The sequence below is a fragment of the Colletotrichum scovillei genome (assembly GCF_011075155.1).
Source record: "Colletotrichum scovillei strain TJNH1 chromosome Unknown Contig00004, whole genome shotgun sequence".
NCBI lineage: Eukaryota > Fungi > Ascomycota > Sordariomycetes > Glomerellales > Glomerellaceae > Colletotrichum > Colletotrichum scovillei.
In genome coordinates this window covers 1,318,657-1,332,530 of record NW_023336262.1, presented here as the reverse complement: position 1 = coordinate 1,332,530, position 13,874 = coordinate 1,318,657, and the positions used below count along the sequence as shown (strand labels likewise).

Here is a 13,874-nt window from a genome sequence, read left to right as displayed (position 1 = left end):
GACTGCCACGGCGCTGCAAGGTGACCGCAGGGTTCCAACGAGATGGCAGACGGCTAGCCATGCCAAGACGTTGGCCGGGGCCAGTTCGGGGAAGTGGTGGCATCGGAAGAGGGGCGGACGTGGTAAGGAGCTTGCCGAGAGCGACAGACGACGAGGGAAGGGAGGGGCTCCGAAGGGCTCGGTCGATTAGGTGGGTACGGGGTTCAAAGGTCGTTTGCTTGAGGCTTTGGGATCGGGCGAACGATACGAAAGCGGACAAGGTAGGTTGGTTAAGCATATTGCTTTGCCTCCTGGCACCTCCTCAGGTTGGGTCTCCGCTGCCTCATCACGGGCCCAGGCTCAATCAATCTGAAGGGAACTTGATAGGGCACTTGACGACGTTGCGTGACCGTTTGGTTGAAGTATCCGGCTCATCATCTGTCGTATCCAGGTATCCTAGGACCTGGCCCCCCTGCGCAGACGACACCCCTTGGCCTCCTCTCGCCCTTCGGCACAACTTGGCTTTGCCTAGTACGATTAGAACCGTGCATGGTAGCAGCTTTCTTTCAGCCCTGGTCGACATGGCTTATTGGGGGTGGGCATATTGCGTTGCGCAAGCCGGAACCCCCCCATTGTTTCGTTCGATGAAGCGGGCAAGTAGAGTAGGATAGTAAGCTCGGCGCACACGATGGCTTGAGTAAGACGAAGGAAGAGGGTGTCTTCATTTGTTGCTGGCTGGACGTTCGCAGTTGTTTTGATGGACTTTGGATGACGACTGGGGTGGGTGTCATCTAGTTGGCTCAAATCCGATATGCTGCTCGTCGCACACTGAGTGCAAACTGTGGGGACCGGGCGTTTGAGTGGACTTCAGGCGCACTGACCAGGTCCGGCAGCACAACGGGACGTCCAGTGGGGCTCCCCTCTCTTACCTTACCTACCTTACCTTACGTAAGGACAAGGTACGCGGGTACCTCGCCGGGCTCGCAGTCACAACTGCAACCAGTGCAGTCAGTCACCACCCACAGCCCGCGGAGCCTGCCGCGGCTATTTTCCGTTCGTCCGCGAAAAGGTTCCTCCGCTGCCCTTAGTGCAGCTGTATCGGACCCACTCCGGGCGGACGTGCAGGGACCCATCTCACGATATAAAAAAGAGTTTTTGGTCGCGGTTCTTTCAAAGGCTTCTCTTTTTTTCTTCTTTTTTTCTTCGTGCGGCTGGCACGATTCGTTACAGTTTCCCCTGTTGCTGGAATTCCTAAGTCGGTGAATTCATGGCGTCAATCGTGCCCCAGATCGAATTTTAATTGCAGCCGGCTTCGTCCTTCATAGATCCTGTTCTTGCTCTTGTAGCGAGTTGGGTCGCGATCGATGGGCCGGACATATCCAAACCTTCAAGCCAAGTTTATTGGTTAAAACTCGCAAAGTGAATGCGACAACCCAGGCGTAAGAAGTGCGCCTTGTGAGGCTATGTCACCTATGTTCTGCCTCGCGGTTGAGCTCAAGGCAGCATGTCGCACACCCGTGAACGCTTCCTAATTTGGAGCACCACGCGCACTCCAACATCGTCTCATGCATTACCGTCTGAATGCGCAATTCTGCATGGCAAATCCAGCGACGACGATGCGCAGCCATGCCGTCTATATTTGGTTCAGTGGTTGTTAATTTTGAGCCTCCGATACAAAACTGTTACCGGAGGCGTCTATGACTATTGCTCTATTCATGATTCTCGTCGCATGGGGTCTCGAGTGCAGACTTTTCTTCCTCTTTCCTGTCTCTTCACCGGACCGATTTTCAATGACCCATCGGCCCGCTCTATTCGCCGGCCTCGTCGCCAATCTTCTCCAGCTTGCCCATTTCTCTCTTCTCGCCCGACTCGCCGATGAGGCGCACGCGGTCGAGACGCACCTTTTCACCGTCGCCATCACCCTTGGTCACGTAAATGATCAAGCTGTTGATGTTCTGGAACTTGACGAAACGAAGGCCAATGTTGGCGGTGCCGTCAGCATTCCAGTCCTTCTCGGTGAGCTCGATGGCTTGCGTGGGAGGGGTATCGTCGGCTTCGCTAAAGTCGAGGTTGTGAGGCTTGTTCGTGTAGAGGTGAATGGTGCCGGGGCGCATAGGAGCCTCGTCGTCGTCATCGTCGGTGGGAGGCAGAGAGGTGAGCTGCGTGATGGGTTAGCAACCGACGCCGTGTCTGACTACAATTCTCCAATCATACCTGAAGAGTGTGCAGCTTGATCATGGACTGGAATGGCATGAACAGCAAGAGCTGGTCATCGGCACCACTCTCAACCCAATCCTTCACGCCCTCCTTCTTCGCGAGCGCGCTAGGCTTGGACGGGTCGAACAGGACCTTGACAGGACCGAAGTCCTCGTCAGCGTTCAGCAGCTCGCAGCCCTTGGGCTCGATCTGGCCGGTAACGTCGCCATAACCGCGAGGGAACTCTGCGCCTCTCCAGTTACCTCCGCTTGAACTGCCGGAAGCCTCGCCAGAGCCTGAACCGCCCTCAGAAACCTCCTTCGCCAGCCTCTTGACCACCTCTTGGAGCTTGCGGGGGTCGGCGCCCTGGACCTTTTCGATGGTCTTGCCTTCGCGGAAGATCATGAATGTCGGGAGGGAAGTAACGCTGTAGGCGGAGGCAATCTCCTTCTGGGACTCGACATCGATCTTGACAAAGGTGACGACATTCTTGCGGGACAGGGACGAGGATAACTGCTCGTAGAGGGGCGCGATGGCTTTGCAGGGACCGCACCAGTCGGCGTAGACTGGAATCCATTTGTCAGCACGTCAAGTCAATCGTGAATGCGATCCGCGAGCAGCTCGATCGTCTCCCAGATGAAGCAGTAGAGAAATATCTGGCGCGATACCGAGAAGCAATGGAGCCGCCACCACAGCGCGTTGGGGCTGTCGCGGCCGTCCATGGCCTCACTGGCGTCATCCAGGATAGAGAGGCAGGGGTGCAGTGACCTCGGCGGTCAGGTAGTACTCACAGTCAGCAACGACGATACGGGAGCTCGACAGGAGTTTCTGGAACTCCGCTGCCGACTTGATGTGAACCGTAGACATCTTTGCGGCTCCAAAGACTGCAGGGTTCGTGTCGGTAGGTAGGATGTGAAGGTTGATGTTGATGATGGAACTCAGAAGAAAGCTGCCCCGCGACGACGCATTGGCATGAGTGCCTGGCAGGCCGACCAACCTCCAAAGGTCCTTAGCTCGACTACCCCGCACCATGCCCTTTTAGGACTAGCCACATCTTCCCGTGATGCACGGTGCAGGGCAAACAAATCGCCATTGTCCAACGTCCGCTTACCTCTCTGTACCTCAGCTCATCGCAACCTTACCAGAGAGGCCTGGTTGATTGTCTATCGCAGTTTCGTTCGTGTGACCAACTCTCTCTAATTGTTTGTAAACGTTTGGCTGATCTCAAAACCTACGTTTTGTGAAACCTGCTCACTCAGAAACTCAGTCATGAGGTAGTCAGTCAACCATGCAAGCCGTTTGCTGTGGCTCTGTTGTCTGGAATGCTTCCAAGAGCCCGCCTTTCTGGGAATCTGATTTCTACCTCTCGTCAGTAGCCACCATGCGCTTTCCTGACACCTGTCTCTGCTTCACTTATTGTTCCATGCTGGTCTTTTGCCTCCACGCAACGTGACGTTTCTGGTGTATTGAGTTGAGATGTCTATCTAATTGTGTGCTATTTGAAGAATAGGTGACAGAGAACCTTACGTTCCTACACATCGTAGTTGAAGGGCTGTATTTCTTTTCCACTCGCGTACTGCAAGTCTCGGCGGGACAATCTGTGACTTCGACCAGCCGCTCACCACAGTCCAATGGATTCATAATCCCTCCCAGCGACGGTTCCTCCGTTGTAAGCGTAGACGAGGCATCCCACCTGGACCCTACCCCCAACACCACCGTTATTACCTAGAGCAGTACCATATCAGCAACTACATCTCTTCATCAGAGGGTGATTTGACAGGGCAGATGATGCCAAGGACTCACACTGTAGGTAGTTGTCTCTCATCAAGTCATTGCAGCTCGGGTTGGTGTTGGAAAGACCATTGGGATATTTGACATGCTGTCTGTCTCCGTCGGCGACACATCCCTCAGCCCAAGAGACCTTGTACTGGTGGCGACCCTTAAACTCGTCGTCCCACTCGACACGAAGGGACTTCATGCCGGATTCCATGAAGCCGGCGTAGTTGTTGCAAAAGTAGTCTGCGCCCTTGAGCTGCTTGTCGGAGTGGATGGGCGGGTGCGGGTTGAAGTCGGCTTCCTTGTTGCAGTTCCTCGGCTGCTGATTGATGGCGACGTTGACCCTCTTCTCGAGGGGAGGGATTTCGTCAAAGGTCTCCTCGGCGTACCAGACTGGGCTGTCGATGGAAGGACTCGCGGGTTTGCTGGTGGAGCGAGGAGCGATGAAGAAGGTGGTCCATGAAGCTGCGGCACCTTTGGTCGAAGTCGGAATTTGGAGCTCGCTGGCTGGGATTGTTCCGTAGAATGCGGCTTCTCCAGCCACGAGGTTTGCAGCAAAGGGTGCGAGAGCAAGGCAAAGAGTGAGGGTGTTGGCGAGCATGTTGACTTGTGAAGAGAGTTGGAAGAGAATGATAGTGACAGCGGATTGGGAGGAAGGAACCGTAGGAAGGAAGCTGACTGTAACGAATGTTGAGCTGGCTGGTATCTTCTCAAGTGTTTCTGCCAGAGGATGGAATCACAACTCTTATATCAACTGCTTGTGTGGTGGTGTTTGTCCAACAACTGGTAAACATGTCAAAGGGAGAGGCAACCGCATTGACAAAACTGGACAGTTCTCGGATTACCCCGAAGTCGGAAATTTCAGGTTCACGCATTGGTATCTCTTCGTTTTCTCAGTAGCCAATCCTTTTACCTCTTTCAGTATCTCAGGGAGCTTCGTATACAAGGCCGCTGTATCCTAAATGGAATCATTCGATGCGCCCACGTGAGCATTGTCCATCATGCCCAAACAAATGAGGACTAGATACGCAAACTGTCACTCTCCCTACCTCTAGGAGACTATGAATAGTCTCGTCTATGGTTTTATTTGGCCCGGGCGTCCTAGTTTGGGTATCTGGCCTGAAAATATAAAGAGCCAAAATGCTGATTATAGATGTTTGTGACACAAGATCAAATCTTCCGTCAATCCCTTTGGACCTGGGAATCTGAGCGTATCTGTCCAGACAATCAGTTCGGCGCTGTTCAATAAAAATAGCCGCTGCATGAAAATTGCACATGATCAGGTCGAGACGACAGCATCGCAATCGCTCTAAGAGTCAACGTCTACGAGAGACGTCACGAACAAGCCCAATTTCTTAATTGGACGTTTGCATGACCTCTCAGGACAGCCAAGTCCGAACACCCAATTCTTGGCACATAGATTGTATTCCAATGCTTCAGAGCCGCTCACATCACGTCACCCAAGGGTGAGATGGCCTGAGGTGCCATTCGTAGGCTCACTGTTTACATCTAATTTCCAAAGTATCGCTCAGAGAAAAAAGACACTGGGCTCTGTACACCGGGTACATGCGACATACTGCCGTGAACCAACATTCAGTGTAGATACACTGTGTCCTGCCCAAGGATTAAAGCTCGAGAAATGCACAGCATCTATTGTAAAGTTTCCAATATGTAGGGTTTTAGTGATCAATCTACTCAACCTTGTTCGCCCAGATCGTATCTCTCAATATGAATCTGACGACGAAATGGATGCAGCCGTAACGTTGGCTTTCGATTTCTAGTTCAATATCGTGAAACCAATGCTCGAAAATGACTCCCATGTGTTCCATTGAGACCGTCATTCTCTTCAGTGAGAAGTATGATAAGTATTCTGTTTGGCTATGAGGCCTCAATGCTTTGCCCATGAAATTCTCTTTCGTCCCTATTTCACTGCTCAGAAACCAAAAGATGCCTGATCCTCCTTGCACATGATCAGCTCCATCCCCTCGATGACAGGTAAGCCTATTCTCTCCACGACATAGCCCATCCAGCGGGTCTGGCTGACCTCATGCGACCATTGGCCTTCTATCTCATCCTTGAATTCCTTCCACGTGAGATCGAAGTTCACCTGGAGGTCTGATGGCTTATCGTCAGCGTAGATTGACCAGATCACATCTTCGGGTTGAAGGCTGAACAGTTTTGGCGCTGTGTTCTTCTTATATGTTAGATTCTGGGCTGTTCGAAAGAGAATGATGACCTTTCGACAGCCACTAGCTTCTAGCGCGCAACCCAAGACATTGCTGAAATTTTGCTCTTCTCTAAAGTATCGGCGGTCAATGGCGATGATTTCAGGATGAGCTTGCTCAAGCGGACCCAGTGGGCAGTCAGCTTCAGGATCACGGATGACGAACACGTCCTGCTTGGGGTTGAACCAGGTTCCCCCGGACGCAGTGAGTTCCGGGCCGTAGAGGAATAGCCCGTTTTCGTCCGTAACCTCCCAGGCTTCTTTGCAGACGGCTCGGATCACTGGAGGTTTGTATCGTTTGCGGAGCTTGGGATACTGAGCAGCTCCGTCTACCTGTTCAAGAACGCGAGAACCTGGCAATGCCATTTTCCAAACGAGCTTCCGCAGCTCAATGGGGAGTCGAGCAAATCTTGGAAAACCTGCAACTGTCACTGAAAAGAGTCAATAACACGATCGTAAAGTATGACCAACCCCAGAAAGGTTCGGAGGAGAACGCACCGGAAGGAGCTTCCTGCTCCTGCTGATCAGAGAGCATCGCCGCGGCCTGCTGTCTTGAGAGCACCAGCGTAGCCTGCTGTTTCATGATCTTGATCTGCAGGCTCATGATACTCGCTAACGTTTCTTGGGTATCTACTTCCATTTTGCCCCGGTTAGCCTTGTTATGGTCAATGCTGCTCTTGATAGAAAGTGCTGACCTTGAAGATCCTTGACTCGGGCGACGTCTATCGCAGGAGCATTTTCTACGGCGCACAACTTTGCAAGTTCAGAAGCAGTCTTCGATTGCTGGGCTTGAACTTTGTTGATAGCCTCAAGGCCGTCGATCAGGCTTTTAATGACTTCCGCCGGTTCGTCCATCTTTGTGGGCTTGTGGTTGACTCTCGAGTTGGGAATTGAGGTATGCTGTTGATAGTGTGAGGGAAGAAACACGTGTCTGGCTCGCTCTGAGGAAGGGTGTTGTGTTGAAGAAGTAGTAGAGGAGAAGAGAGTGGCAAAAGTCAGTTGTAGAAGGCAGAGAGTGTGAATATACCAAAGCGAGGAGGGCAAGAGTATATGGAACAAGTTGGAAAGACTCAGAGAGCGAGGTGTTGTGATAGTGAAGAGTACGAAAGTCTAAGTTAAAGTGAAGAAGTAGAAGGCAATATATAGCTAGGAAAAAGGTCCTCGAGTCTAATCACAAGGCAGGAACACCTCAGACCTTGCTCTTTCAAACTCCCGATGGGTACCAACGACTTTAGTTAAAGTAGTCTTACTTGATTTGCGTGAATAAACTATGTCTGGTTGTATTCAAGACTCAAGGAGCTACTACCTAGCATAAAGGAATCCTTGAGGGCAAGCCCACTTCACATACTAACAAAAGCTGGTAACCTCACTCTCCTTGTCAACAGAGAAGACTTTGCAATCTAGTTCACTTGCTATCTTATCTCAGAAATCTCAATGGTGGCATCTGATAAAGACGGGACAGCCATGGCGGCCTGCAATCTAGGGGATAAATGTTGACTGTTCCCGCTTGACGTCAGTCTCTCTCTCGCCATACGTGCTCACTCATATTGACGATCAAGCAAAGCCCCTCCGCTTCACAGCCGGAATCTTCTTTTCAAGATGGCCGGCGGGAGCAGGTTTAGGGATACAAACCTAATTTCTTTCCTCTCAAGACCTTCAAATTTTGACAAAACCACTACCATCGAGGTGGGTAAAAGAAATCGCACCAACCACCTCGACTCCGAGGCCAGGGCTATCAAGATGGCCTCGAACTTGCAACCTGAGCCTGATGAGCAGATCGAGCTTCTACGACATGATGATGATCCAATCTCCAGCATCATGAGTTCCACAAGCCTGATCATCTCTCCCTTCCAGCAGCTCGACAAACAACAGACCGCCATCGCCAGCCTGCTGAACACAGTAGGCAAGGTTTATTCCAAGCTTGACGAGGCTGAAAAGCTCTCAATCGAAAACACGCGTTCTTCGCTGTTGTTGGCCTTATCCGGAATCACGCAGGCCGACGGCCAGCAGGACCAAGCACTCCGTCAAAATGCAATCACCCTCCTCTTGCAGGCAGTAAGCAAAGTTGTCGCGTCTGCCCAGAACATCAAAAAAGCCTCTCAAGCTCGCAGTCAAGGTATTTGAGCTCCCCTCTTTTGTCAATTAGAGGCTTTCTAACTATTGAGATAGACCGTGAGTGCTACTTCAATCGACTCCCCAACGAGCTCAAGGACAAGATCTGGAAGTTATGCCTTCCGCCTGGTAGAGTCTACGAGCCAATCACCTACAACAATCACCGGAGATACGACCCAAGAAACATTCTATTCTATCAGCACTGGGCACCTCCGAAGTTCAGAGAAATCAACAGGGAGGCGCGCGAGTACTGCATGAAGGCTGGCCAATTCCGCTTCGGCCACTTTGAGGACTACTTGGGCCACGGAAGCATGAGATCGATCTGGTACAACAACGAGCTGGATGCCATCTACCTCTCCGGTCCTCAACAGTATTGGTTCGTCAACCGCCTCCAGGTGAAAAACCTCATTATCGGAGACGCTCTCGTCCTCGACTCGGACGATCTCAGAGCAGTGCTAACAGGCGATTGTCACGGCTGCGACAACCTCACGATCGCGTATCAGCCCCGGGGAGCTCCCATCAATGAGAACAGGGGACCGGATCGCGAGGAATTGTACGCTACTGAGCCAGTCTTCTACGCCGTGAAGGACAATGAGCGCGTCTGCACTGAGATAGTGGATGCGGAGAATTGGGACGAAGGCCTGCTGAAGACCTGGGCCGAACACAGAGATGAGCTAAAGGAGATCTTCTACGAGAATGGACCCAAGACGAGAGATGTCACTTTCCGTGCTGTGGAGGTTTTCCGGAAGCCTCGCATCGAGAAGGAAGGTTATCATCTCAGACGATTCTGCAGAGGAAGAGCATAAGTCAAGGACCTCTTACGTTCCTGCACTGCCACGATCGCTGTTTTCAATCGCCTTCGTTAGATGGTCAGACGACCGCAAACACCCTGCCCAACGGTACTGAGGGGGGAGAAGGTCATAGCTATCAACCTAAAGAAAGTTTCCACTCCTGTTTTCAAGCTATTAACGTGACCTGGCTGTGATACTTTTGATGCTCACATAGATTGTAAATCATTACGGCTAGATCATTCTCGAGATAAGAGGCTAGGCACGAAAATCATCGTAAACGCCGAGAAGCTTCGTTCAGACACCTGATCCTTACAAAACTATCAAGCTCGCCTCGCAGTCAAATGGCAAGGTCCCTTCTGTACAGGCGCTCCATGTCGGGATTTGGAACCAGACTCATTGAGGCTTCCAAACACCCTGCTGAGGACCTCCCGGTTCTGATTGTGATATACGCTAGATCATTGCCAGACTTTTAGCTACCATCTTATGGAGAGTACCATCATGATGCGAGTACAAGCCTCCATCTGGGCTCTTCGTTCAATTCGTGATCGTTTACCATCTTTGATTAGAAGTGATTGAGGCTGCTTCAGCTGGAAGTTGACACCAGGAAGGGGGGGAGGGGGGGCTCAGGACGTCAGTCGTTTAAACATCAGAGAAGGCTTGGCCGGTCGTCGGAATCGTCGTTGGTCTTGCCGCTCTTACACTTACGAGCTATGGTGAAGAGGTCATAACGACTGGCGCCCAGGTATTCTACAGAGTTTGCGACGATTTCTTTAGGTTACTAACACTTCACACTAATACTGCAAATGCAACGATTTGACCTAGAACTTGCAATCTGTGAATGACTTGGACTGTTTCGGGGTACCCCAAGAGCCAAAATCACACTATCACCCGCTGGTTTCGTTGGTATATTCAAATTGATCATAACCCCCGTCATGTGATTCATCCCAGAAAAACAAAAAGATAGGGAACAAATGCTGAGTCTCTTTAGTAGGAAGGAACTGCTCCTGCCTTGGACTTACCTCCCCGGTAAAGAGTGAAAGAGGACCTATTTGAACAACTTCTGTTTTGAAAATCTTTTCCTCTTATTCTTCTTCTCTTCAGCAACCCACACGTCCAACGCGTGTCAGGTGAGCTGAGTCTTTTCGCCTTTCCAAATCCTCAACCCTTCAGAAAACAACATTTCGATTTCAGAGTATCAAGCGGTCACCGTTTCACAAGCCAGGCTTCTAGTAAAGGTTTGTCTTGGTGTCTTCTATCACATTCTCGCCTCAAAGCTGACTTCCTCATGGCACAACTCGACAATCTCCACGAACCGCAAACCGCAAACAATATAAGCCTCTCAACTGAGCACACCAGTAAGCTGATTCGATTCTGTTTCTTGTAAAACCCGATTATATCGCTGACTACAATCCCAAGGCCCATGAAATGGCACCACAACATTCGGGAATGGCCTTCCCTCAGTTCAAGAAGCTTCCTGCTGAGATCCAACGCAAGATTTGGCTCGAGGCCCTCCCTGCGCCACGGATCTACGAGCCAAACGACAACGCAATCTGGATAAGCAGTGACCATCCCACTCGATTCTACCGGGAGTTTCTCCCTCCTCGTGTCAGAGAGGCCTGCAAGGACGCGTACGATGCGTGCATGTCGGTTGGTCGTTTCACCTTCGGCTACTTTGACAATTCCAACATCCGGGGCCTCTGGTACAACGAGATGCAGGACGCAGTCTACTATTTTGCCTATGACCAGTGGTACGACAACCCGTTGATGGGCTTGAGAAAGATCTACATTTCCATTGAAGTTGCTCTTTCCATCTTCCTTGAGGAAGGGTTCACGGCCAAAGCCTTTGGTGCTTGTCGTCACCTTGTCGTCGCGCTATACTTAGATAAGCGGCATGAGATCGGAGAGAACAAGACTGGCAATTTTGCGACGACGGTTCCGGTCTTCAGAGCTATGAGAGACGACGATATCATGGTTAAAGTGTCGGAGGTAGCGCACTTACTCGCAGAGCCGTTTCCGGAGCTGCTGAAGAAGAAGTTTCTGACCTGGGCCGACGTCAAGGGCATGTTATCGGAGAGGAGAAAGGAGATACTCGAAAACTCAACCAAGCCTTGGAATGCGTGGATGAACAAGGGGCCCTTGCTCCTAGAGGCTGTGGAGGTCTTCAGAAAGCCGGACGTCGGGATGGATCCTGAAAGATTGGTCTAGGGCTTTGGTGCTTCTTTTTTACCAGATAGAAGTCGTGCGTCTTAGCCGAGACTCTCCCCAGACAATACTACATACCTCAAATATAGAATGTTTTGAGACGTGAGTAAGGCCGGTAAACGAAAGCTAGATTCCATGGCCCATGATGTCGCTCTATAAAAGAATTTGTATGTATAAGAGCTCGTGGTTCGCGAAAGATTGACACCATGACCTCATTCATCAGATCCGTTTTATGGGGCAAACGGCGATAGGCATGGACAGTGTACGTTTTGAAGACTTTGTGGATATCAATTGATGCGTGACTAGCTATCGTACGATGAAGAAACCAACCCAAACGCCTCTTCTCCCAATGGAAAGTACCGAAATACGGTACATATCAAATCCTGCGTGGATCATCAAGGATCAAGCTGAAAGTCATCCAAGCTACCTTCTCTATCTTGTCCTCTAGTCAAAGTAGCTCGGGCGAGCTTTGAGGACCTCAATCCCGGAGAACTTGGGAACACGGACAGGGCTGAGATGCTTCACGTTGACGACGTGGTCCTCCCATATCTGGGCAACAATGCGCTTGACATCGCCCCAGGTTGCGACGCTACCGACGTCGTCAGAAAGCTCCTTCGGGTAGTCATGGGTGCTAATAGGATCGGCTTCCTGTAGCGGGAAAAGCTTGGCAGGCAGTCGAGGGCTTGCAAGGCAGGAGCGGATATCCCACTCCATAGTCTGCATGAGGATGACCTCCCTGCAGGAGGTGAAGTGATCGAGGATGGTGTCCATCTTGGCGGTAGCATCGGCCTTGCACATAAATCTATTATGCGGGAAGGCGACACGGACGATGCGAGACATGTCGAGGTTGGCCCAGGTACGCGGCTCTTCGCGGACAAAGACGATGTCCTCTGAATAGTTGTACCAAAGGCCTTTGTATGGGCCACCGAACAAGCCAAACTCGAAGCCACCTGCCTCAAGGAATGCCTTGTTGGCCTCTTTGCAAGCGAGTCGGAGCTTGGGCGTCTTGTGGGCGGTCACACTCATTTCAGTGAGCCCGGAGGCCTGGCGCAAGACCAAAGCAGGGTTAGGCGCGCCGTTGTTGGCGGCAATCGGGGCTCGGAGAACACGAGAGAAGTGGGCATCGACGTTAGAGAGGTCAAAAATGCGTCCGGCAGGGAGAGCAAGCTTCCAGATCTTCATGCGAATTTCGACGGGGAACTTCTGGAACTGGGGGAACTTGCTGCTCTTGCTGTGGGAATGGCGGGAAAGCTTCGAGTCTGGAAGAGGAAAGCCCAGGTAAGAGGAGAAGGCCGCCTTGACGGTGTCTCGCTCGCCTGCTTGATCGATGTCAGCGTTGTGCTCAAGACAAAGGAAAGAGAAAAAACGTGCGCTTGTGACTGTGACGAGTGGACTTCTTACTCTCAATCTGCTTGATCTTCTCCTTCAATTCAGAGTTCTCCTGGTTGGCAGTCTCGAGACGACTCTGAAGGGCCGCAAGTTGAGCGGGCTGAGTTGCGTTCGGGAGATTTGCAACTTCTGTGGTGACGGCAGTGCGAATGTAGTCCTGAATGGAGGCCATCATGGCATTCGAGGCTGCAGCCATCGGGTCGGCGGGGGTGGATGTGTTGTCCGCCATGATGAGTTTCAGCCACTGAGATGAGATGAGCAAACGGGGTCCGAAGAGGCCGAGTCGAGATAGGTCGCTTACCAAAGCAATGGAGAGGAATAAGCTGTTTTGATGGGCAGCTTCTGTAGCGATAGCAAAGTAAAATGCTCATGCGATACCGATGATGTAGTAGGTGATTGCAAGTTGTGCCAAGGCCAGTGAAAGGCGTCGCAATATGACGGCTCCTGGGCGATGAGACTCGGGGCCGTGTGTCGCGTGCGCGGATGGTAGAAGAGAAGCCGCAGTGGTGCAATAGTATTTGCCAAAAGTCAGCAAACCGTCGTCTCCTTGTCCCTTCCGTTGTCGTGCGGCGGAGACTGGACGTGATGCCGTCCAAAAAGCCCACGACGGTCGGCCTGGGAAAGAGGTGTAGTTGAAAAAGGCGAGATGAGTGTGGGAGATATCCAGCGAGGTTACCTAAGGTTGGAATTAAGGTGCTTGCCACCCTTCGGTTGGCTGCCCTGGTTGGGGAAGGAAGGATCGCTTCCTGTGGTTCGCCCCTTCCTCCCGCCTAATTTAGAAGGTTCAGAGGCACTGACAAGGACCTTTGTGGCGGTACCTCGATACTTAGGTACCTCTATTTTCCGAGGCGTCCACTGGACACCAGTGATTCAGCAGGTGCGGGCCAACGTTCCTGTACCCCAAGTCCACCTACCTCAAGCAGCGTGGCAGCCCAGTAAAGCCCCTCAAGTATCTAGCAGCCCCTCTCCTTGTCACGCTGGAGCGGGAGCAGGGATCTTCACCCAGGTACACGCGTTAGTGACCGGCCCGGAGCCATCACTACGGGCTCAATCTCACTTCCCGCGGCCGACGCACTGACCTTCAGTTCGGTTCAATCTCACCTCACTGTTACTGAGATGTGATGGGTGACAAGTGTGACTTGACGGGCAGAATTCGTAGATAAACTCATCGTAGATTATGAGTATAGAAACGCAAGGTTCGAAAA

General features: G+C 51.6%; 6 protein-coding genes across 6 annotated transcripts; 2 read left to right on the top strand and 4 right to left on the bottom strand.

Moving 5' to 3' along the window:
• Window positions 1–1,624: 1,624 nt before the first annotated feature.
• Window positions 1,625–3,104, bottom strand: HER10_EVM0010497 (thioredoxin). Its single transcript, XM_035479954.1, has 3 exons — window positions 2,967–3,104; window positions 2,194–2,741; window positions 1,625–2,138 (listed from the first exon to the last, which is right to left on the bottom strand). Exons 1-3 carry the CDS (start codon window positions 3,040–3,042, stop codon window positions 1,788–1,790), a joined length of 975 nt encoding a protein of 324 aa, XP_035335303.1. The 5' UTR covers window positions 3,043–3,104; the 3' UTR covers window positions 1,625–1,787.
• Window positions 3,105–3,793: 689 nt separating this feature from the next.
• Window positions 3,794–4,153, bottom strand: HER10_EVM0001088 (uncharacterized protein; the record flags this gene model as incomplete). Its single annotated transcript, XM_035470848.1, has 2 exons — window positions 3,794–3,900; window positions 4,078–4,153. The coding sequence occupies 2 exons, from the start codon at window positions 4,151–4,153 to the stop codon at window positions 3,794–3,796; spliced, it is 183 nt and encodes a 60-aa protein (XP_035334621.1).
• A 1,731-nt stretch (window positions 4,154–5,884) lies between these two features.
• Window positions 5,885–7,030, bottom strand: HER10_EVM0009270 (uncharacterized protein; the record flags this gene model as incomplete). The annotated part of the gene is made up of 3 exons (XM_035478761.1): window positions 5,885–6,600; window positions 6,674–6,805; window positions 6,871–7,030. The coding sequence occupies 3 exons, from the start codon at window positions 7,028–7,030 to the stop codon at window positions 5,885–5,887; spliced, it is 1,008 nt and encodes a 335-aa protein (XP_035335223.1).
• Window positions 7,031–7,915: 885 nt separating this feature from the next.
• Window positions 7,916–9,093, top strand: HER10_EVM0004944 (uncharacterized protein; the record flags this gene model as incomplete). The annotated part of the gene is made up of 2 exons (XM_035474570.1): window positions 7,916–8,291; window positions 8,345–9,093. The coding sequence occupies 2 exons, from the start codon at window positions 7,916–7,918 to the stop codon at window positions 9,091–9,093; spliced, it is 1,125 nt and encodes a 374-aa protein (XP_035334911.1).
• Window positions 9,094–10,524: 1,431 nt separating this feature from the next.
• On the top strand, window positions 10,525–11,283 carry HER10_EVM0004888 (uncharacterized protein; the record flags this gene model as incomplete). The annotated part of the gene is made up of 1 exon (XM_035474516.1): window positions 10,525–11,283. The coding sequence occupies one exon, from the start codon at window positions 10,525–10,527 to the stop codon at window positions 11,281–11,283; it is 759 nt and encodes a 252-aa protein (XP_035334902.1).
• A 293-nt stretch (window positions 11,284–11,576) lies between these two features.
• On the bottom strand, window positions 11,577–13,310 carry HER10_EVM0012930 (uncharacterized protein). The gene is made up of 2 exons (XM_035483197.1): window positions 12,652–13,310; window positions 11,577–12,599 (listed from the first exon to the last, which is right to left on the bottom strand). Exons 1-2 carry the CDS (start codon window positions 12,896–12,898, stop codon window positions 11,725–11,727), a joined length of 1,122 nt encoding a protein of 373 aa, XP_035335499.1. The 5' UTR covers window positions 12,899–13,310; the 3' UTR covers window positions 11,577–11,724.
• Window positions 13,311–13,874: the final 564 nt, after the last annotated feature.

Excerpts from the sequence above, each read along its gene's own strand:
- HER10_EVM0010497 (XM_035479954.1), bottom strand. The coding sequence starts at position 3,042 with ATGTCTACGGTTCACATCAAGTCGGCAGCGGAGTTCCAGAAACTCCTG. Across the intron at positions 2,742-2,966 it reads CCGTATCGTCGTTGCTGACT|TCTACGCCGACTGGTGCGGT; the intron begins GTGAGTACTACC and ends AATGGATTCCAG. Across the intron at positions 2,139-2,193 it reads TCAAGCTGCACACTCTTCAG|CTCACCTCTCTGCCTCCCAC; the intron begins GTATGATTGGAG and ends CCCATCACGCAG.
- HER10_EVM0012930 (XM_035483197.1), bottom strand. The coding sequence starts at position 12,898 with ATGGCGGACAACACATCCACCCCCGCCGACCCGATGGCTGCAGCCTCG. Across the intron at positions 12,600-12,651 it reads CACTCGTCACAGTCACAAGC|CAGGCGAGCGAGACACCGTC; the intron begins GCACGTTTTTTC and ends ACATCGATCAAG.